This window comes from Octodon degus, unplaced genomic scaffold (assembly GCF_000260255.1).
Source record: "Octodon degus isolate 3935 unplaced genomic scaffold, OctDeg1.0 scaffold00067, whole genome shotgun sequence".
Lineage (NCBI taxonomy): Eukaryota > Metazoa > Chordata > Mammalia > Rodentia > Octodontidae > Octodon > Octodon degus.
The window spans coordinates 10,866,214-10,886,497 of record NW_004524643.1 but is presented as its reverse complement, the minus strand read 5'-3'; the positions used below and the strand labels follow the sequence as shown (position 1 = coordinate 10,886,497).

The window sequence follows — 20,284 nt, the reverse complement described above, 5'->3', positions numbered from 1 at the left end:
TGCGGGGAGATCATGCTCTTACAGTGAGCCGAGAGCAAAGGAGCTTCCGACCTGGCAGCCCCTTTTGAGAGTCTGCACACCGGCAGCTGGAGGCGATGGTAGTGCCAGGCCACTCTGAAGTTTTGTCTGTACCAGGGACAAGCCCTGGTGACCAGGCAGAAAGAGTCCAGAAGGCACAAGGCAGGAAGTTGGGAGAGTGGAGGCTCAGCTTGGTGAATGCTCTGGGGAGAAGGGACTTGGCTCGTTGGTGCATCTGTTCACTCAGGAGCTAAGTATGGCACTGGAGTTCACATTTGGTGCCTGTGTTTTGGAAAATTCCATGCACATTCTGTGCCAGCTTTGCCTTTTTACCCATGGGGTTGGCGTGAGGATTAACCTAGCATGTAACAAATGCCCTTTAAATATTATTATAAACATTATTATTCAACAGTGTTCCTCTTTGCCAAGTACAAAATTCCCTTACAGTTCTCTAATTGCGCTCCACATCTCCCAGGAGAGACTGTAGTAAACTCCCTGGAGACAGGAACTGTGTCCTATTTATCACTCTGTGCCCACAGTGCCTTTACTAAATTAATTAATTTACTCAATGAATGAATCAGGAACCAATTTTGCCCTTCAGGAGATTGCCCTCATTAATATATCTTGGCGTGTCTCTCCCACAAGCCTTTGCCCAGGGTGCTCCCTAACCCCAACATGGTTTCCTCCATCAACATTTGACATGAACAGATCTCCTTAGAGCTGTGACTGTTTCCTTCTGTGTCCATTTCAAGCAAATAATCAGGCTTCTTGAGGCTCCAGGTAGTACTTCAGGTGCCCTGTGCAGGACGTAGATTTTATGAACTGCTCTCTGTGGGCTCCAGAGGGAAAGATGTGGCCCCCACACTTGGAGTCTGAGTGGATGGGGGTGTGCAGACAGAGCCCTGGGGTGGGTGCAGAGGCATCTGCTGAAGTCATGTGACCACGCTGAGCTAGCAAGCCACCCTGAGCCAGTGGCTCACAAGCACTCTCTTTAGTGAGAGTCCCTGGCCCCAGCCTGGCTGTCTGCTCAATGCACTGTCAACCTGGAAATTTCCAATCACCTTCTATAATCTTTAAGTAAAAAATATTTTAATAAAAATTGATATTAATAAAATTTGATATCAAACCTTTCATATCCTTGTCACCTCGAGCAGATATGCTCAGATGGAATATTTTCCCAGGAAATGACACCACCATTGGCCACTAATATCAATAGTAGAATGGTTTGAAAGACCCCCGAGGAACCAGAGGGAAGCAGGGCCTCAGGGCTACATAGGGGAGGAGTTCCCAGCCCCCAAGGAGCAACTGCTAGTCATATCTTTCTGACATGGCGGTGGAGGAGGACAAGCACCCACCATGGTCCCATCTTCCCTCCCTGCTGCCTCTCCCACCCCCACTGAGGCTTCCATATATGGCCCCTTCATCGCGGCTGCTGCCTCGGTCCGCACTGGAGACCTGGGTGTTCTAGAGCACCAGCCTCAGAACGTCTTCTTGTCTGGGCTTGGCATGGAAGCTGCCTGCCAAGAAGCCTCATCACCCAGGAAGTAGGAAGCCTGTGGGCTGATCTGCAGAACAGTTCTGGAGCCTTTAGGAAGTTGGGGTCTGGTGCTACTGGGTTCCTGAGGACACAGGTGTGGGTGGCAAGAGGTGTGGAAGTGAGGAGGCAGGCTCGGGCACCAGGTGGCCTCTGGTTGTGTGCTGACCCTGCCACTCCCCAGCTCTGTGACTGTGGGCAGTTTCCTCAGTTCCTTCATTTAGAAAATGACAGGAAAAAAAAAAATCTCTTCCTTTTCTGTCTTGGAAGTTTGAGACTCAGTGACTAGGGCCTTGGGACCCAAGGAAGAGTCCTGTGGGTGAACGGCATCGTGTCAGGACAGCGACAGGCCCGCAGCAAGCAGGACAGTTGGACTATGGAGACCATGGAAGTCCTACGCTACTTTTCCAACCCTGGTGCCCACTTTTCTTTTGATTTATTGCTGGGATCTTAAATGAGTGCTAGGGGGGTGTTCACTTTCTCCCTACTACACTTTAGGGACCAAACTCTGGCCTGAAAGACAGTCCAAGCCCACATTATTCCTTCATATTCATAATACATCCTCTCCTCAGTCTCGCGAGGTTTGTACTTTGACCCCATTTGATCCATGAGGAAATGGAGCGTCCTGGCAGTAAGGGGCTTGCCTCAGATTTCATGGCCAGTGAGCGGAGAAGCTCCTGGATCCAGTCTCCGCAGCCCTCGTCTTCCACAGCCCTCGTCTTCCGCCTCTCTACACCGCCTGTCACCATGTGCTGCGTCCTCATCCTCCCCCACTGCCAAGTCCTCCCCACCCTCCAGGATCTGACTTGGCTCCAACCTCTATGAACCTTTCCTTATTTTCTCAGCTTTCCTGCTCTTCCAAATGACCTTTAGAATTTTTTTCTCTGATTTTGAAAGAGCACATATTAACTTGGAAAAAGATGCACAAGTATAGAGAAGAAATAAAACCTTTCACATCCTGTCACCCAGAACTTGCCTGCCCTTTCTCCATAAATTGCATATGTGTTTGTGTGTACTGTCCCTAAAAAATTCTGTGACACCTTGCTGTCCCTGCCTTTCTTTTGGTCCTGTGACCTTCTGACGTCCATACTTGTCTGATCTGCCTACTACCCCAGGAGCCCCTGGAGGACAGGCTGCGTGACCCAATTAGCATGCTACACACATGACCAGATTCTGACTGGCTGGAGGGAGGAAGACTGTGGGTGCACTAAGGTTCTTGCAGAGAAAAAACTGAACACTCCCAACACTCAGTTAAAATACTAATAGAAAATGCCTGTCTGACATGCCGTGCCATTTGTCTCTTCTTGGATGAAGACAAATACGCAGAGCCTTGGGGAGGCTCAGGGCTTCTCTGGAAAGGGATGAACCTGGACTTCATACACCCCCGATTCCCACGTCCTGACCATCACATTGAGCCTGCTCTGCAAACCTTGAGCCTCAGCATCCTCTGCTGTGAAGTGGGGACAGGGTGTGCAGGGTCATTGCTGGATGAGATGCAGAGAACTTCGCGCTGTGCACGGGAACCGCCGCAGAGAGTGCAGCCCCTCCCTTCTCCTCAAAGATTAGTACTGCCTGCCGTTAACAAGGTGCATTTATTGCAGATCTGCCATGTGCTAAGCACTTTGGGGGCTGAAAAAGATGCTCTTCCTGCCTAAAGTCCCTGTGGTGGTGAAAAGCTTCCTTCCACGGGAGCAGATTGGAAAGCAGGGTAGTCCATTAGGGGGGCTAATTGAGCAGCCCCGACAGCAATGTAGCTGAGTCAGGGCCTGGAGCACTGGTGAGCCCGGTCCTCAGGGAGGCTGCAGTTGCAGGAGCCACCACCCTTGCTGTGCTGGGCCAGTCAGGGAGAGGGCTCCAGGGATGAGCTTATCTGGAGCACCACGGAGCTGGAATTTGTCAGCTTTGCTTTGGTATCCCTCTCCTGTTAGCAGCTTGTCTGTAAAGTGTGAGTTACAGCAGTGTGGTGGTTGGAGAAGGTAGGCCAGGTTGAGCGTGAACAGAGATCACAAAGATCTCAGAACAGAACAGGAGGGACTGGCAGTTAGGGTCCACATCCGTCCTGCCCGGAGGCTTCTTTCTGGCCCTGCATTTGTCCATCCTGGCTTTCCTAGCAAGATGTTTATCAGAGCTGTGGTTTTCAGAAATCACAGTGAGGTCATGTAGCCCAGCACTGAAAGTATGCAGACCTAAAATCAGATCTGGGGTTTTTTCTTGAGCTTGCTGGCTGTGTGACTTGGGACAAGTTGCTTAGCCTCTCTCAGCCTCACTTCCACTATGTGCAAAGTGAGGACAGTAAAAATAAGCCTCTCACGCTGGCCACATAGCTCAGCAGATTAAACTGCCTGCTTAGGCAGACGCAGGGGCGTGCCATGCTGGCCCCACCCCTGGGCAGCTGAGGCAGCGACTGAGACTGGGCACGATGGCGCAGGCCTGTAATCCCAGCACTTGGGAGGCTGAAAACAGGAGAATGACTATGAGTCCAACCTGTGTATTGAGACCCTGTAGACTCTGTACAAAATACAACAACAACAACAAAAAACCTTTCTTGAGGTTATTTTGTGTATGAAAGAGGTCTTACTATTACAGCGCTAATCATTTTGAAAGTTCACTATAGAATAGCAGGTTTTCATGTTGTTAAAGTAGGAATCATATGCCAACGCAGCTGGATGTTTTTCCCCAAAGGTGCCAGTCTGAATCCACATTTCTGTAGCCCAGAGCTGCCTCTAGAAAGTTGAGAGGTCTTGGGCTGGGGCCGGGGAAAGAGCCCTGGGAAATTTGGCAGCACAATTCTGGTTACCTCACTCATCATTTTTGAAAATCGTTCTTCACTATAATCCACAGTAAGAAGTGAATGTTATATCACGGTCCACTATATCCATTCATTGATATACAAGGAGAATTCACAGGAGAGGCACAAACCTTAACCCTATGCAGCATGTGTTGATGTTTTCTATTTTTTAAAGCAGTTTCAGTTTACTGATTTCTGATCCAGTTACCAGATCCCCATTCATAGTTGAGAAAGAAACTATGTAAGAGGATCGTGACCTTGGAAAAGTCGCTTTACACCAAGGGCTTTAATTTTCCCAACTATAAAGGTCTTGGTGCCCAGCCAGCCTTCCTGTGCTCTTAGCCAACAGCAGGAACCCTGATTGAGCCCTTGCTGTTCGCCAGGTGCCCATCTAAGCCTGCAGGCACGTGGAGATTGGGAATAACCTCTGCCCACGGAAGGCCTGTGGGGGCCCTGGCAAGTGCTGGGAGGGTGGCAGGGCTTGGGATTGCTTCCCTGCACAGATCCAACATGATGGAAGGGCCGCGGAGTGTGTGCCGTAACCAGTGTTGATCTTTCCATTTGTGCCCCAGCAGCCTTCCTGATGGCGAGACGGGAGAGGACCCCAGGTACCACCTCGGGACTGGGTTGGACCTGGGGCTGGGTGGAGGTGGGGGGCCTGCGAGTGGGAAAGGCTGAGTATGGAATCAAGGCTGTGCAGCCCACATACTTTTAGAAGGGTGAGCCATGCATTCTCAATGAGGACCCCAAGTTTTTTATTTGAGGGGTGTTTCACATGTTACAATGCTGTGTATCCATCCAAAAGGCAGTAATGCACAAACAGGCATCAGTTTCTCTGTGATATTAAAAATTCATGTGAGTAGAATCAGCAAGTAGATTAATGGTTGCCAGGGACTGGAGAAGGAGTGGGGTGGGTGGGGACAGTGACTGTTAATGTGTTCAGGGGTTCTTTTAGGAGTAACAGGTACGTTCTGGAACTAGAGAGTGGGGGTGCTTGCCCTCCTCGTGAATACACTATGAACCACCAGCTTGTTTATAAAATGTGACCGGGGATGGATAGTTAGAAAGCATATCTGAAAAGACTCTAGGGATGATTGTGAAGGAAAACCAAGTTGAGAACCAGGATTGTAAGAGAAGGATGCGAGTGTCCCTCAGACAGACAGGACATTCAGTCCTGGTGATTTCTGCTCAGTGCAAGTCTTAAAATTCTAAATGAGGGCTGAGGAGACAGCTTGGTGGTCTAAGTGCCCGCCTGGCAAGCACAAGCATCCGAGTTTGATCTCCAGCACCACATGTCGCACCAGCACTGTGCCAGCCACTGTAACCAGGTGTTACTGCATATGCCTGTAATCCCAGCACTGGGGAGGCTGAGACAGGAGGATCACTATGAGTCTGAGCTATGTAGTTAGACCCTGTACCAAACAATAAATAAATAAAAGATTAAAAAATTTCCAAGTGAAATTGATGAATGACACTCTGAGACCCTTGCACCCTCCCTCCGATCCCCCCTCCCACAGACACTGTGGAGACCCTGTTGGTGTTTGGTCAGGACCAGGAAGGTCGGTGCACCTATGTGAACGCTTAGAGCCTCCTGGCTTTGCTCTGTAGCACTAGAGGCGGTGCCTCCAGTCTTTCTCTGACCTTTCTCCCACTGTGTCCCCAGCATGATAATAGGGCCAGCCCCACAAGCCATGGTGACCAGGCTTCTGGAGCCAGGAATCAGCTAGGGCATGTGACAAGTTTAAGTGTGCACAACGAGCTCCAAGTGACGGAATCTTTTGGCACTGGAGCAGTTTGGGCTGCTCCACAGCACATGGGCACTGCTGCCACTGTGTCCTTCCTGGCAGATTCCACGTTGGTCTCCTGACAGGGCCACACGTCACCTTCCCGCTGGAGGTGCAGGCATTGGTGTCAGTTGCCCGGCTGCCTGGCTCTGGCCAGCACACCCCTGCCCAGGCTTTGTAAGCAGTGCTGTTGGCCTGGAACCTTAGCTTGTTCATCTGAGTCCATATGCAAAGACGGGCTGGATGATCCCATAGCAGGCCTCATACTCCTTTGACCTGGAAGTGTTCCCCTGAAAGCTTGTACCATTGGGGTTTGTCCCCCTTTCTCTCCCTTGAAAGGACTGTCTCCAGGCTTTCCTTGCACACCTGTGCAGTAAGGCCCTGGGGGCCGCCTGTGATTTTCTCGGCCCACACCTCACTGTGGCTGCACTCTGACCCAGGGCTGCTAAAGGCACACTGCTCATGTGGGGATCATGCAAGCTTGATATCTTTATGGAGGACCCAGCCCACTTGGGCCGCATCTGAGATGCATCTTTTTCCCCCTGCAGCAACGTAGAACGGGAGACAGCCACTGACTCTGACATCAGGTACCAGGTCGGGGACAGCTGCCTCCCAGGATAGATTCCATCAGAGGGCTCTCAGGCCACGAAGCCGTGTCTCCCTGGAGAGAAGGTCCAGGGCTTGGGGCCCACTTGGGGCCCACTGTGCTTCCCACCTCCATCCTGGATTCCTGAGCTTCCACCATTTCTGTGCATCAAGCACTCCCTGCTGGGGCAGGCTGGGTGCAGGGCAGAGAGGGCCGGGGTCCCCTCCCCCAAGTGGCTGCAGTCTGGACCACCCACACCTGTCTCAAGCCCTGGAGGCAAAAGAGGTCACACAATGCAGATTTCTGCCAACTACCCCTGCCATCTCAGTGCCGCCCCTGCACCCTGGCCCCAGTCTAAGACATCATCAGCTGTACAAATTCTCTGAGATGGCTGCTTTTTCCAGGAAGAGAGGCCCAGTGGCTTATGCTTCTCAGAAACCATGGCTGCTGAATGCCACTGTGGAGGAGAATATCACCTTTGAGAGTCCCTTCAACAAACAAAGGTAAAAGCCTCTGGGAGGGAGGGAGCTGAGAGGGGAAGAACTGGCGCCTGGCTGCCTTGCCAGTCTTCCTCAGGCCCCAACAATGCAGATGCCCAGCCCCTCATTAGCCACCCACACCCAGCTGTCCTGCATGCCAGGCTGCTTACCCGGTGTCCATCCAACCTCATATGTTACGTCTGGAAAGGATCCAGATAAGCCTGGGTGTAGGGCAGTCCAGCCCCTGTAGATGTGAGGAGGGAGAGAGTCCTGCCACCTGGTCAAGCTGGTGGGCACCTACCCGTCACTGCCTGCTCTCTGCCTCTCCATTCTTGTGAGTCCCCACCCTCAGCTTCAAGGCTGGTGTACTAATTTCCCTCCAGTGACAGTACTGATACCCAGCATGCCTTGGGCCTTCACCAGGAGCCAGGTCAGGCTCCTTGTGCATGTGATGTCCCCGAAGCTCACAAACCTCAGGAGGCAGGTGGTATCCTAATCCCTATTCTACAGGTGAGAGAAGGGCTCTGAAGGGTGAGGTGGCTTGGCCGAAGCCACCCAGCCAGTAAGTGGCTGAAGTAGACCTGGAATCCAAAGCCGCCTAAGTGCACACTTTCCAGCAGGATGCTCTGGTGCCTTTGTGTACCCTGGCTGGCACCTGCCCAGGCAGGGATGAGAAGAACATGCTAGACAAATATTTGACCAGCCATCATCATTACTGCCCAAACTAACCAGCCGTGATTTTCCCAGGCAGTACCCTGAGTGTGAGCCCTGCTGCAGCTTTTCCCACTGCACGGGGACCAGGGGCCTCCCCTTGTCACTTACTCTGCATATTTGCACCCATCTAATTTCATCCTTCAAATATTGAACCTTCCCCAAGGCTGCACGAGGTGCTGACCTCAGCTTTTCACAAGCTCACGTGGTGTTTGCCCACACCCCAGAGCAAGGCCCATTAAAGCCCTCATTGGCTCTGGGCACAGCTGTCCAGGGACTAATGACCCTTGGCAAGTGCTGAGGTGCCGCTCTGGCCTGGCGCTCAGCTGTCCGCCCTCCCCCTCCTCTCTCCTCTCCAGGTACAAGATGGTCATTGAAGCCTGCTCCCTACAGCCGGACATCGACATCCTGCCCCACGGAGACCAGACCCAGATTGGGGAACGGGTTGGTTGCAGCCTCCCTGCTCCACATCCATCACTCCCACCATGCCCTGGGAACCTTGGTGGGGGGGGCATGAGCAACTGAGGAACGGGAGAGGGTGCAGCTGGAGAGCTGCCTACAACTTTCCTTGGTGTCTGTCTTTAATGGGTTTTCAGCCCTGCTTCATAAGCAAGGTGGGCTTAGTGCCTTCCTGGCCAGGGATGTCTTGACACCTTCATTCATGCCCACTGAGTAGCCACATGGCACTGGGCTCAACACAGGGCTGTGCTGCTCTTGTTCATTCTCTGAATGGGGTCACCTCCCATGGACTTAGACACACAGTGTTCTCCTATCACCTTCCTCCTTGGGTGTGAGTTAAACCTGTCCTTCCTCTGTCTTGGTTTGTCTGATCAGAGGGTCCCTAGCACCTACAGGATGAATCTTCAAAAACTTGGGGTTCACACTGTCCATTTCCAGATGAATTCAGTAAAGATAAGCATGTGCCTTTATTCGGTAAGGTGAGGAAGGATCTGAGAAGCAGGCAGAGCTAGATCTCCATCCAAAAGAGCTCATATTCTAGTAGGAGTTGGGGCTGTCTCTTCTGAATGACTCACCACATGGCTGTTCTCTGCCAACAGGGCATCAACCTGTCTGGTGGTCAGCGCCAGAGAATCAGCGTGGCCCGCGCACTCTACCAGCACACCAATGTTGTCTTCTTGGTGAGTGTCCCAGCCGGTATTTCACCCGGGCCCTCATTTCTGGCTGTTTCTCCTTATCTTAGTATATACACACACACACACATACACACACACACACACCCCCCTAGCAGCCTTCTTCTCCCAGAGCAAACTATCCTGCCAGAGATATTATTGCCTGCTTATCTAATAATAGGGAAACTGAGGCAGGCAAGGATGGCCGAGAATGCACTGCAGACTCCCCATGAGCTCTGCAGTAAAAGTTGTGGTACAGGAGTAGTGTACAGGATACGCAGCTATCCAGATGGCAAGCATAAGATTGGGCGCCACCACTGCCCCCCTTGGGCCCAGCTCAGACATTGCTAATCAATCCTGGCATTATGTCCCCTGGAACTCCACTTGGCCACTGTTGAATGCTCACCAGAGCATCCAGATACTAGCAGTCAAATGTGAGATGAAACATAGTTGCTCTGCTTCGTGCTGATCTGTGTCAGGTGCTTGGAATGATATTGAAGCATCCTAAGACTCAGGCCTTGGCCTTGGAAGTTTAGATGAGGAAACGGAGTTCATGCACACCCAGGAGCACAGCCAATGCAAAGCTGAACTATAGCACAGACCGTGAGGGGCGTGGCCCGGGAGGCAGCTGTGAAGGTGGAAGTAGTCAGGGAGGGCTTCCTGGGGGAAGGCATTGGAGAGAAAGTTAAACAGAAGGGGGAGCAGTTTGGCCAGGGACCTTCTAATTCCACTTCCACTCTCTCACGTCTTCCACGGCATACACAGCACTTATCACTAAAGGCTTCCCAAAGATTCCTACCCTTTGTTAGCTCTGGATACCCACTCCATGCACTGCCACATTCTAGCTCACTCACAGTCCCTTCTGAGATTTAAACAACCGTGTTAGATAAAAGTTAAGTAGCTATTTTATGTCATTGGGTTTTATTAAGCTCCTACTCTGAACCAGGCTTAGGCACCAGAGGTCTCAGAGCCTGGGGGCCTCGTAGTCAGGAGTGCACAATTTAAACCTGGCTTTGCACCAGTATCTCTGGAACAGAGAGGAAAGCGAGTAAGGACACGATCCAGAGGGGACAGGAAGCCATGAGCAGGAATTCACTAGGCAGACAGAAGGCAGAACAGCACTCCAGGCAGGGGAAGCAGTTCAGGCAAAGGCTCAGTGTCAGGCTCATTGGAAACATGGAATGGAAGAAGCTGGACAGATGAAAAGTAAAGCTAAGAAGACCTGGCTGGTTAGAAAGGTTCATGTCTTATCCACTTTCCTGTGACTGGGACAAAATGCCCAGTACCTGCAAAGTAAAGGAGGAGAAGTTTGATTTGCCTCATGGTTTCCCAGGGTTCAGACTATGATTGATTGATTGATTGATTGATTGATTGATTGATTGATAGATTGTATCTGAGGCAGAAACAGCATGGTGGAAGGGCCTTGTACAGGAAACCTGGTGAAACCATGGAAGCCAGGAGGCAAAGAAAAGAGAACAGGAAAAGGAACAAGAATATGGCTGTCCAAGGCCACCAAGGCAGCTCAGCAGACTGAGTGCCTGCTTAGGCAAGTGCAGGGACCGGGGTTCAATCCCTGGCACCACATGGCATGCCAGACCCACCCCTGAGCATGTGGAGCCAGTAACCGAGACCAGGTCTGGTGGTCATGCCTGTAATCCCAGTGCTGGGGAGACTGAAAACAGGAGGATCACTGAGTCTGAGCTATGTAGTGAGACCCTGTACTAAACACATAAAAAAAATTTAAAAAAAAACCACAAAAACTATGCCCTTCCAGGTCATACCCTCAGCCTTGCCCCGCCTCTTAACACTTTTAGCCTTGAACTCATCAGTAGATTAATCCACCAGTGAGCACAGCACTCTCCCCCCATGACCCAGCCATTTCTAGAAGGCCTACCTCTGAACACAAAGAACATTTGGCGAATGTTTTAGATCTAAATGGTAGTAGTGTGCGTTGCCATGCTAAGGAGTTCAGACCGGATATATTCCCAGGAGCCCTGAATGCTCAGGAGACAGGAAGTGACCCGATCTGTCTGAGAGTGATAGTTGATACTGTTACACTTCCCCTCTTAGGATGATCCTTTCTCAGCTCTGGATGTCCACCTGAGTGACCACTTGATGCAGGCTGGGATCCTCGAGCTGCTCCGGGATGACAAGAGGACAGTGGTCCTGGTGACCCACAAGCTACAGTACTTGCCCCATGCAGACTGGGTGAGGGGTTGTGCTGTGCAGGGCTGGGCTGGGGAAGCATTTGGGCCTTAGCAGAGTGTCTCAGTGGAAGTCACCAAAGGGCATAAAGCAGCAGCAGGCAGCACTGGATGGCTTTGCACAGCTGGGCAGCTCAGGAGAGCCTGAACAGGCCAGGTTTGGTGTCACCCAGACCCGCACACACTCCACCTTGGCCTGGCCCTGTGGGACCCCCAAGGCTGGTGCCAAGAAGTCTCCAGAGATACAAGCTCAGTGCCTACCTTCTGGTTCCTGCCCAACTTGATGACATGCCCCTCTCCCTGGCTTTGGGGAGTGTCCCTGGGATGGGAGAGCTGTCTCTGGCCTTCCAGGGGTGGGTAAATTCAGCCAGAGAGGAGCTTCAGGAGACAAACCCTTCCAGGCCATGCCTCCTGTGACCTGCCTCTTCCCACCAGGCCCCACTTCCTCTCAACAAATCAGTTATGAGCCCCCCTAATGCAGTCACCTTCCAAAAGCCCCACTTCTGGGTATATGAGGTTAGGGGGAAGGACAGAAATCATAATAGTCTACATAAAAAGACTGATTGATTTCCAAAGGCAGGGCCACACACACTGGGACCAGCATGTGTTTTGCTAAGCACTGATGCAACCTACCAGACTGTCAGTAGGAGCTCAGAGTAGCATGCAGTTAGTCTGTTAAGTATGTGAAAGATCTACTGATACAGTCCTTGTGGGTAACCAGTGGGCCTGACCAAGGTACATTAATTCACACAGCAAGCCCAGCCATGGACAGTCATGTTGGTGAAGGTAGGTGTCACGGCCCCCATGGTAGTGGGTGAAGTAGGCCATTGGTAGCAGAGGAAGGGATGTGTACATCTCCCTGTCAGATGCCAGCCAGCCCCCCAACAGGATTTATTTCCATTTTTCCAGATCATTGCTATGAAAGATGGCACCATTCAGAGGGAGGGTACACTCAAGGACTTCCAGAGGTCTGAGTGCCAGCTCTTTGAGCACTGGAAGACCCTCATGAACCGGCAGGACCAAGAGCTGGAGAAGGTGGGTGTCTCCCAGGGACTAGACTGTGTACGCTGGGTGGGTGAAATGGGCTTTCTAAAGCCTGAACTCATAAAGGCCTCCTGTCCTCACTGCCCCCAGAGAGCCCCTTGGTGACAGATGTGGGACCTGGGATGAAAGCCAGTACCTGTGCCATGTATCCAGAGCAGAGTGATCACCTGCCCCTTGCCCTGAGATAGCCAGATGCTGTCTAGTGGTGAAGTTTCCAAAAACCACCTGCAGCTGGTTAAGCAAAGAGAAGAGGGGGAATTCAAGGATTTATTGACTCATGAAACTAAAAAGTTCAAGCGTGTCACAGCTTCAAGTGTCAGTGGATCAGATGGCCAAACAGTGTCCTAAGGAACCTTCTTTTGGCCTTGTCTTGGCAATGCCTCCCTCACTGGCTTCATTCCTGTGGTAGCAGTGTGAACCGTCCCCTGTCTCAGGCTTTCCTTCTGCAACTCAGCAGAGGTCCCAGGTCTGATGGGCTTCAGTCCAGTTCATATGCTTGGGGAGGTGGGATGTGAGGATTGACCAGTCTTGGGTCACAGGTCCACCAGACTCGCTGAACCACAAGCACCGAGAATAGAGCAGGGGTGGTCCTCCTCCACTGGGACAGTGGGGTACTGATGGCCAGTGGAGAGGAGGGAGTAAATTCTAGCAACGTAAACACGTGTCCAACCGCGCTCTCCCCAAGCACTGGCATCCAACCCCCCTTCCCACATGCGTACTTTGAGGACATTGGCTACACCCATGTCTGCCTTTTAGGAGACAGTCATGGAGAGAAAAGCCACAGAGCCATCCCAGGGCCTGCCCCGTGCCATGTCTTCAAGAGATGGCCTTCTACAGGATGAGGAGGAAGAGGAAGGTACAGATAGTAGATGCAGGAATGAAATGATGGCTATGGGGAGACTGATTTGGGCTTCTGGGTGTGGTGAGACAAATTCCTTCCCCCCTGTGCCTCAGTTTGCCCACCTGTAAAGAGGGATAAAATATCTACACCAGTTCACCCATCCTCAGAGGGGTGTGAGTCTTGAAGCCACAGGGTGGGTTCTTGGGACCTGCAGAGGAGGTGGCCGAGAGTGAGGAAGACGACAACCTGTCCTCCGTGCTGCATCAGCGAGCCAAGATCCCATGGCGTGCCTGTGCCAAGTACCTGTCCTCTGCCGGCATCCTGCTACTGTCCCTGCTCGGCTTCTCCCAGCTGCTCAAGCACATGGTCTTGGTGGCCATCGACTACTGGCTGGCCAAGTGGACTGACAGTGCCCTGACCCTGAGCCCTGCATCCAGGAACTGCTCCCTCAGCCAGGTGTGGCTGGCAGCCGCATGGCAGGGGCTGGGTGAGAGCGAGGGCTGAGCCCGCATGCATCCCTCGGACCCCTTCCTTCTCTGTCCTCCCAGGAGTGCTCCCTGGACCAGACCATCTATGCCATGGTGTTCACCGTGCTCTGTAGCCTGGGCATCGTGCTGTGCCTGGTCACCTCTGTCACTGTGGAGTGGACAGGACTGAAGGTGGCCAAGAGTTTGCACCGCAGCCTGCTAAACCGCATCATCCTAGCCCCCATGAGGTACACCTTTCCAGCCACCCTGGGGCAAACCACTGTGCTCTGGTCTCAGTTCTGCCATCTATAAAATGGGCACACAGGACTGTTCATGGGCTCATGGGATGACTCAGGCAGCATATATAGAAGTCTCCTCCTTTGCAAGAAGCAGGGAGAAACTGGCGTTTAGTCAGGGAGCTCGAGCTAGGCCTTCTACACAGTTAGCTCATCCAGTTGTCCCATCCGCTCTCCAAGTGAGTATCATTGAGCACTGGATCAAGGTTAGTCCCCTTTGCTAGAAGCTATCATCTGTCCAACTCCATCCACTGTTCAGTTTCCTCATGTCCCACCTTGCCTCCTTTAGCCAACCTGGTCTGAGCTGGGAAGCCTAGGAGAACTGCTCCAGTCCCCAAAACTGATGGATGAGGACCTCGAAGATGCATGGTTGGGAAGAGGTTTAGTTCTGTCACTGCAGATTGGCCACCTCATTTTGCAACCACACTTGGCCAACAGGTTACCAGGCTCCTTGCAGTTATTGCCTGGCTGACTTGGTACTGTTCAGTGTCTTGAGCTCTCTGTGGCCCACAGATACAGCCTCCAAGTTGACCCAACCCCTTCTTTTCTCCAGATCTGTGGTAATGAAATTCTCTAGTTGGAATGGGGCCCAGCTCGAGGTCACCACCAAGCACTGACAGCGACAGTGGCCTCCAAACTTAGCCAGCTGACAGTCGATCCCCAGGGCCCTGCTCCTTGGCAGGTCGTCCCTCTGGAGAGGGCTCTGTGTCCCAGGAGGACAACTGTTGAGTTAGCCAGGGGAAGGAGGGACAGAGAAAGGAGGCTGTGATCACAGATGGGCCTTCGAGTGAGAGAGGCTTAGCAAAGGCTAACTAGCACCGGGAGCACAGGTGAGACAGATGCCTGCAAACCCTCAGCCAACTGTGCTCAGGAAGTCAGGCCCTTGCATGGCTCTAGAGAGGCTTAAATAAAGGAAGTAAATCACTAATAAATGAGTAACTATTCTTCGGTTGTCTCTTAGGTTTTTTGAGACTACGCCCCTTGGGAGCATTCTGAATAGATTTTCATCGGACTGTAACACCATTGACCAGGTACACAGGATGGGGGTCACAGTTCCTCTGGTCCAGAGAGAGGCCAGGCCCCTGGGGGCTTTGCTTGTTAGTTACTGGGTTCCCTAGATCCCATGATCTTTATCCTGTGGGAGGAGCCCGGTGTCCCTGACCTGTTCACAATGTGCCCCAGGGGCTAGGACCCTCCAGGTCCCTCTGCTTTCTATCCAAGATGTTCTAGAAACCACCCAGCATATTTTGAGTTGAAGTGGCTGATTAATTGGACAGTATTCATTTGGATTCGGCCTGTCTTTTTTTATTTGCCATCATACTAGATGGTGAGAAAACAAACAGCTTATTCTAGCCTCTGGGAGCTCACATTGTAGCTAGGCTGATAAGATATATGCCTGTGACAGAGCGAGAGAGAAAAATGTTGTGGCAGGTGACACTGTGAACACAGTCTCATAGGAAGATGCACCTGGCCGTGCCCCCTCTCCTCCCTCAGCACATCCCGTCCACGCTGGAGTGCCTGAGCCGCTCTACCCTGCTCTGTGTCTCAGCCCTGGCTGTCATCTCCTATGTCACACCTGTGTTCCTCGTGGCCCTCCTGCCTCTGGCCATCGTGTGCTACTTCATCCAGAAGTACTTCCGGGTGGCATCCAGGTGATAGCAGATCTGCCAACCTCAGGGGGGTGTGGTGGGAGATGGGGGTCTTGCAGTGGGCAATTTTGGTAAATTTACTACAGTCATTGTCATAAGCATGTTCTCATATTCCCCCAAAAAGGAAAACAAAGAAGTAGAAATAAAGGAACTGTCCATAGCCTATTCCACTAACCTAACATGACCATCTGTTGTTTACACACACACACACACACACACACACACACACACACACACTACAGTTCATATCTGAATTATTTCCTTGGGAGAGATGTTCTGGGAAGGAATTGCTAGGTCAGGGTGTGTGGACACGTTTATGCCTTTCATTCATTTTTCCAAAATGCTTCCCATAAGGGTTGTGCAATTCCAGCAACCGGCCTGATTGCTGATGTGTGACACCAGACAGCAGCTGGTACCAGCGGTGGACTGCTGCTGTTCCTCCCAGCCCACGGGGTCTGCAGCCGGCCGGAAGCCCTGCCTTTATGGAGTCTTTCTTGGCCATATTTGCTTTAATCATATTGGCCCTCATGAGCCTTGGGGCCTTGCACACCTCTTTCTTCTTTCTTTCTTTCTTTTTGTCAACTCACATTTGGGCCCAGGACCTTTTTACTGAACATTCCCAGCCCTTTTTGGGGATTTTTGGGTCTTGGTAAGTTTCCCAGGCTGGGCTTGAACTTGGAATCTTGCTGCCTCAGCTTCACACCTCTTTCTTACTCAGAATTTCTAAGTATTCTCCAGAAAGTTTTTTTCTGGGAGTAATTCTGTTAAATTCACAGATTCAAAGAATTACAAGGAAAGTTTTAAAAAACCTTTGACTGCTGTTTCTCACACTGCTGCTACAACCATCAGGGGCTCATGGAGTCAACATGGATTACAAGCAATGTTTTCAAGTAGGGAAATAGCACAGACTACACAGGACTGTACGCATACAGCAACGCCAAGCTTTGCTTAATGAAGCCTGTGTTTTGGTCATTAAGTGTGGTGCACTGATTTGTGGTATAAAACACATTTCCTCCTACAGATGGCAGACAGAAAAGTTAAGTACCTTCCCCAGGAGCACATAATTGATTAGGAACTAGAGTCAAAATACTGAACAGCTTCTCTCATAGTTGGAATCTAGGAAAAAAAAAAAAAGACAGGAGACAGGAGATTATCACAAAAGAGGAAGGGGACTGAAGAGGGAGTGGATATGCTCAGAGTGGATTATATTCATGTATAAAAATACCACCCTGAAACCCATTATTCTATGTAATTAATATACACTAGTGAAAAAAAAAAGACTATAAACAAGAAAAATTGAGGTCTGGGGACATAGCTCAGTGGCACAGCACCTGGCTGGCATATGCAAGTCATGAGTTCCATTCCCAGTACCAAAAAGAAAAAAAAAATTGAAACATCAAAAAATAGAAGCTAAAAATAAAATACCTTCAGTGACCCCATTTAAAAAATACTGAGCAGAGAGAATACTAACTACTAATATTTCGATGCATGTCGACCTCAGTGCAAAAGACTCAACATTGTATGCACGGTGTTCTGTCTGAAGGCCCAGAAGCCCCCAGCACCCACGAGGCACATAGTGCATCAGTACGAACCGAAGCACAGTGGCTTTTCAGACACTTTGTAGTACAAGCTGTTCTACAAAGTTCATTTCTACTGCCAGAGAAGAAATGTTATCTTGTCCCTCTGGTCCCCACTCTGGCCCTAGACACAGCGTGACTAAGAAAGCTACTTTCTGCATTTCAGCCCAGTCTGCATAGTAGCATAGATGTAGTGTCAAGGTACAGCCAGGGGACCTGAGGCCATCTGTTGCCATGGAAACCTCTGCCCCCCCCCCCCCAGGAGCTCTTAGGTCTTGTCGGTGATGTGAAGAAGCCTATTTCAGCCTTAGGAAAAGAGGGCTGAGGACTTTGAGGCTCGCTTTCCCACTTCTTTAGCCAGCTGTCTCAGCTTCAGGGGGTCCACTTAGAAAAGGGAACCAACGCTGCCTGCCTGCCTGCCAGCCTCACCTCAGTGCCAGATTGTGCAGCAGGAGTGTGGATATCCATGCCCATGCTGACAGGAACAGGGCCCGGCAGGCTGTTTAAGCATTTCGCATAAACAGTGAAATTGTTGAGCGCTCCTTCAGTGCTCACAGCAGTGTGGTGGGGAGGCCTGGTTGTCCTCTCTCTCTGAAGATGAGAAACTGAGACCAGAGAGGTGATGCCCACTGCTCCACACATTGGGGCATAGAGCTAGGGTCCACACCCAGGCTTGGCCTTGAGCAGCCACCCTAACTATTCTGCTCTGTCCTTCGGCACAGGGACCTACAGCAGCTGGATGACACCACCCAGCTGCCGCTGCTCTCGCACTTTGCTGAAACCGTGGAGGGCCTCACCACCATCCGGGCCTTCAGGTACGAGTACAGACACCCTCAGGGTAGGCGTGGAGGGCTCCAAACAGGGCTCCTGTTGAAGGGCTCCCCCTCTGCAAGGCCTCACACACACCTCTCTGAGCCCCTCCTTGGAGCTCCAAGGCTCAGGGCTGACCACCTGCAGAGACAGGTCCCCTTCTGTGATCCAAAGAAGAAAACTGTAGCCCTGGAGACAAGCCCAGGGTCTCTGTGAACCAAACAGAGCATGAAAATGATTAAGGCAGGGACAGTCTGAGTGTCCATGCTAGAAGGGCCCCTAGATCCTAGAGGCCAGCCCTGAGGCCCCCAGTTGTTGCAAACCTGTCATCAAGTATGGTCCCTGTCAGTATTTTACCTGCGCTGCCACCACAGGTGCTTTGAGATGGTAGCATCCACTGCACAAAGAAGGAAGCAACCTCTATGTATGGGGTCTTCCAAAGCCCAGACTTGAGCCTGCTTATTCATTCAACAAATGTTTTCTGAGCATGTGTGCTAAGTCTCCTACCAGGCACTGAAACCCAGTCAGATGAGCCCCTGGTCTGGAGGCATTTACAGTTCTAACTTTGAGCAGCAGCAGCTAGGACAAGTCCTTGTGACAGGTGTCCTGCCAGAAGGGGACATTGGCTTTGGGAGAAGAGAAAGAATGCAGTGAAGGAAGGCTTCACAGAGGGTGGATCCCAGGAGCTTGGACTCAAGGGATGATTCAGAGTCCACCAGGCAGAGGAATGTCTGGAAAACTGCCCTGCTCCTACCTGAGAGGATCGTGCGCTGGGCAGGGGCATCTGAGGTGTGCTTGGTTGGGTTGTGGGAAACGCTGTTGCTTCCAACCAAGTCGGCTGGATGTAACAGAGGCGCCTTTCCTCCTGCCAGCTGGGCCAGAGACCCCTGGCCGAGGTATTTGGGTCCTGTTCTCTAAGCCTCACCCAGAGAGCGATAATAGATTATTTTTAGAATGGCACAGCTGTGTGGGCTGTCATAATAATAACCATGTGACACCCAGTCCTGCGTCCAGGAGTGACCCCAGGGCTCAAGGATCATTCAGAGGTACAAGGACGCTTGAACCTCCTCCCTGACCCTGAAGCCCCCAGGCTGACTCCCCAGGGATGCAGTTGGGGGAGGGGGCTCGTAGGGAGGTTGTCGGTGTAAGTCAGAGCAGAGCAGGGCTGTGCTGTCTCCCACGCTGGAGGCTCAGAGCCTGGCGCCTGAATGTCCCCAGTTCCTTCACCATCCAGGTCCTAGCATTCCTGGTCCTAACCTCTGCCCTAAGTTTCGGGTGTCCAGAGGCCTTCTGGCTAAGACTGCCGCAGAGAGATTCTGCCCCTGCTAAAGTGGGCCAGACCTCTTGGGAGTGATCCCAGCACCCTGTTGCCAGCCTCAGACCAAGCATGGGGCCCAGGCCAAGCCTGTGGTCAGCCAGAGGGACTGCTGCCACAAAGCCACCCACACTGCACTGACACAATGATCCCAGAGCCTAAATGAAGGACTATTTATCAGCCCCAAATGTCTAATTATTGGCTTTCGCCTAGCCACCTGCCCTCTTGGGAGTTAACTAGTGTTCATCGATTGAGCCCTCACCAGGCACCAATGCTAAGTGTGGGGTGTGTGTGTGTGTGTGTGTGTGTGTGTGTGTGTGTGATGACATTTAATCCTTGTAGGAAACCCCGACATAGGTGTGAGAAGTCACGTTCTGCAGATACACAATTGAGAACCAGAGAAGCTGTGCACCAGTCTGGTCACACAGACTGACCCCGGTCTGCCTGACCTTCTGGACTTGTCCCAAAGGCCCTGTTTTTCACAAAAGAGTCATCAGGGTGTCCAGCATTGCTGAGCCTAGATGTTGTTTCAGTCCTTGTCGAAGCTGTTACTGTCTCCATTTTACTGATGAGGAAACTGAGTCACGGAAACTGACACACTGACTGTGTGTGTTTGGACTCTAATCTGGGCCTTCAGGGCTCCAACACGGGGTTCCTCCTCAGTCTCCACTGTCACCCTCCTTGCGGGAGCTCCCATCACATACCCACCCACACACTCTCCTGTCACTCGGCAGAGCCCTCAGGCCCCCACATGCGGAATGCCTCAGCCTCCTCTCACACATGCGCACACCAAGACCCTTTGGTCCCTTCAGATGTGTGGATTCACCCTCACCATGGACTCATCCGCTTCCCTGCACACTCCCGTCACCTCAGGGACTCACTTCTCAGTCTCCAGACCCTCTGCCCCACAATCATCCAAGCTGCAGCAGTAAGAAGCAAATAGCCACCATGGCATCCTGGGGCTCCTCTGATTCCAGTGCTGAGATGGCCTCTTTCTTTCTTTCTTTCTTTCTTTCTTTCTTTCTTTCTTTCTTTCTTTCTTTCTTTCTTT

At 51.6% G+C, this 20,284-nt stretch overlaps 1 protein-coding gene across 5 annotated transcripts in view; it reads left to right on the top strand.

Moving 5' to 3' along the window:
- Abcc8 (ATP binding cassette subfamily C member 8) overlaps nucleotides 1–20,284 on the top strand; it is a 71,420-nt gene that overhangs the window by 44,608 nt on the left and 6,528 nt on the right. For 3 of the 5 annotated variants that reach the window (XM_023719417.1, XM_023719420.1, XM_023719421.1), the window contains exons 17-29: nucleotides 4,913–4,948; nucleotides 6,673–6,711; nucleotides 7,115–7,213; nucleotides 8,260–8,344; nucleotides 8,959–9,039; nucleotides 11,101–11,238; nucleotides 12,144–12,269; nucleotides 13,035–13,134; nucleotides 13,334–13,575; nucleotides 13,668–13,834; nucleotides 14,844–14,913; nucleotides 15,377–15,534; nucleotides 17,831–17,923. In XM_023719417.1, coding sequence (XP_023575185.1) covers nucleotides 4,913–4,948; nucleotides 6,673–6,711; nucleotides 7,115–7,213; nucleotides 8,260–8,344; nucleotides 8,959–9,039; nucleotides 11,101–11,238; nucleotides 12,144–12,269; nucleotides 13,035–13,134; nucleotides 13,334–13,575; nucleotides 13,668–13,834; nucleotides 14,844–14,913; nucleotides 15,377–15,534; nucleotides 17,831–17,923 — 1,434 coding nt within the window. The remainder of the gene's footprint in view (nucleotides 1–4,912; nucleotides 4,949–6,672; nucleotides 6,712–7,114; nucleotides 7,214–8,259; nucleotides 8,345–8,958; nucleotides 9,040–11,100; nucleotides 11,239–12,143; nucleotides 12,270–13,034; nucleotides 13,135–13,333; nucleotides 13,576–13,667; nucleotides 13,835–14,843; nucleotides 14,914–15,376; nucleotides 15,535–17,830; nucleotides 17,924–20,284) is intronic. The other 2 variants (XM_023719418.1, XM_023719419.1) reach the window with 2 other exon arrangements.